Raw genomic sequence first — 2,433 nt, forward strand, 5'->3', positions numbered from 1 at the left:
CACACACACACACACACACACACACACACACATATATATATATATATATATATATATAGAGAGAGAGAGAGAGAGAGATAGAATACACAGATAGACAGATATAGACAGACAGTGAGCGAGTGCATATGTGCATGTGTGAATGCATTATGTATAAGATGGGCGTGTACCCTCGAATATGATTCAATCTTCTAATAATACTAAACAAAATGTTTAAATTGAAAATCATAAATTCACATGCCCACACCCCTCTCCTTCACATTTACACAGACAAACGACAAGGTCAGTAGATTGTAAACATTGTCTCCTGCTTTAGTTACTTCTTTTAGTTGATTCATCACGGTTGTACTCCAATGCAGACAACAGAACCCAGTCTTAACTCAACAACATTAATACACAGTGACTGTTCATAGCCAACAATTTCACGTAAAACATTTTACACAACCTCCAAATGAACAACATGCAATCAAAATGTTCAAACTTTAGAAATACTAGTTTTCAAAATTCTGATGCCCTTTCATGATGACTTTATATATCCATAGCTTATAGAAAAAAATCAACAAATTTTAGCAGTTAGTTCAGCAGCAGGCACAGATATATTACACATTAGGGTACTGCTCCTATACTCCAGGCCGTGTGTTTGCTACTCAGATATTTTAGAAATACCCCTTAAACCTACATCCGACTTTATAGGCAAACCATCAATCCCTTACATTCTAGCGTATCATCCCTTTGTCTTCCCTACAAATATCTCTGCTTATCTCAACTGTGCACTGATTCAATACAAGACTGATACTATATTTTATCAATATACCTTGGAAGAATGAAAGTTAATGTCGGCGGGATTTTAACCTAAAACACACACAAAGCGACTTAACAAAATACCAGACTTTTCTGCTGATCTATCGTTTCTGCCGTCTTCCCTAGCTGGTATCTTTACGAGGTGCACAAATGCCGTATTCCGAATGAATAAGGTGGCGTAATCCAATGGTAGAGAATTAAGTGCTCCAAAACAGTCGGAAGGATGAGGTGTCCGCGTGAGCGTCCAATAATCCACGTGTGGTTACATTTCTGAAGTGTGTGTGTGTGTGTGTACACTTCAGAAATCGCCAATAGAATAAGACGCCAATAGAATAAGTACCAGGATTAATAGAAAAATAATCCGACTAACCCTTTGAAGTCTATACCCTAGCATAGTCGCAGTACAGTGGCTGAAACAAATAAACGATAAAAAAAATTTAAAAAATGTTGCCATGAATTATGAACATAAATAGCAAATATTTGTAAAACAAAGTATTTGTTAATGTTTATGGATTATTGATATTGAAATACTCCAGAATGGTAAGTTGGCAAATACAGTAGAGTGCCGGATTTAATAGCAAATATTTAGTAGCATTCTTGGTTCAAATACTCAGGTGTCGACTTTCCTGTTTGTGTCTTGAAAGGAAATGTTATTAATACAATGAATATATTGAAACTGATATGTGGAAGTTATACATATATTTGAAACAGATTGAACTTGTATGTAGCTAAACCCTGAAATGAATAAGAAAATAAAACAGCTTTAATCACCACTTCTTAATTAATCATTATGAATTATTCGTTCACAGATGGTAGCCAGCAATCAGTTGTCATTCAGTTCAATGCTTTGAAAGATCTTCTTGGCAAATACGGAGTAAGTATACAATATCTTTCATTTCAGTAGTTTGACTGTTTGTGCTTCCTTAACTCACAAGCAATACATTGGTTCCTTGCAGTAATAAATTAATACTTCGATTTCTCGAACCATTAATTCCATGTCAATTCAATTTCCTACACTAACTCATATCATCGCTCGTAGCTATGTTTCTCTCGGCCTATCACGTCTTCTTCCGGCAGATTGCCTGTTGAATGTTTGTTTTTTAAAATGTCGTTTCCTCCCGAGTGTACGGCTTTTACATTTCCACCTCAAAAAATTGAACAGCTGAAAATGAGCACCAGCCTAGTGCTAGTGGAACCCTTTTCCTTTCCAACCGTTACATCTTACGTATGTCAATAGGAACGAAAGCAGATAGTGTGTCTATATCTGCCCGCAATAATATATGTACCTAAAATAATCAGTGAAAGCATGGTTTGTGCATAATTTATGTCATCAGTTCTAACACCTATGGTACATATATATGAGCTTTGATTGGCAGAAAGTTGCGTAAAGATTTAAAAAATTTCTGATGATTAAAAATGAGAAGTATATTTTCATACAAACCTGTATGTATGTATGTATGTATGTATGTATGTATGTATGTATGTATATATGTATGTATGTATGTATGAGAAAGAGAGAAAGAGAGACAGCGAAATAGATAAATAGATACACATATATGCACAAATATATGAAGATATATACGTGTATATATATATATATATATATATATATACATACATATATATATATTCGTA

General features: G+C 34.3%; 1 protein-coding gene across 5 annotated transcripts in view; it reads left to right on the top strand.

The window, feature by feature from the left end:
• Positions 1-2,433, top strand: part of LOC106868256 (uncharacterized) — a 168,616-nt gene that overhangs the window by 161,353 nt on the left and 4,830 nt on the right. For all 5 annotated transcript variants that reach the window (XM_014913427.2, XM_052970798.1, XM_014913428.2 and 2 more), the window contains exon 13: positions 1,608-1,672. In XM_014913427.2, coding sequence (XP_014768913.1) covers positions 1,608-1,672 — 65 coding nt within the window. The remainder of the gene's footprint in view (positions 1-1,607; positions 1,673-2,433) is intronic.

The sequence above is a fragment of the Octopus bimaculoides genome, chromosome 9, assembly GCF_001194135.2.
Source record: "Octopus bimaculoides isolate UCB-OBI-ISO-001 chromosome 9, ASM119413v2, whole genome shotgun sequence".
Classification (NCBI taxonomy): Eukaryota; Metazoa; Mollusca; class Cephalopoda; order Octopoda; family Octopodidae; genus Octopus; species Octopus bimaculoides.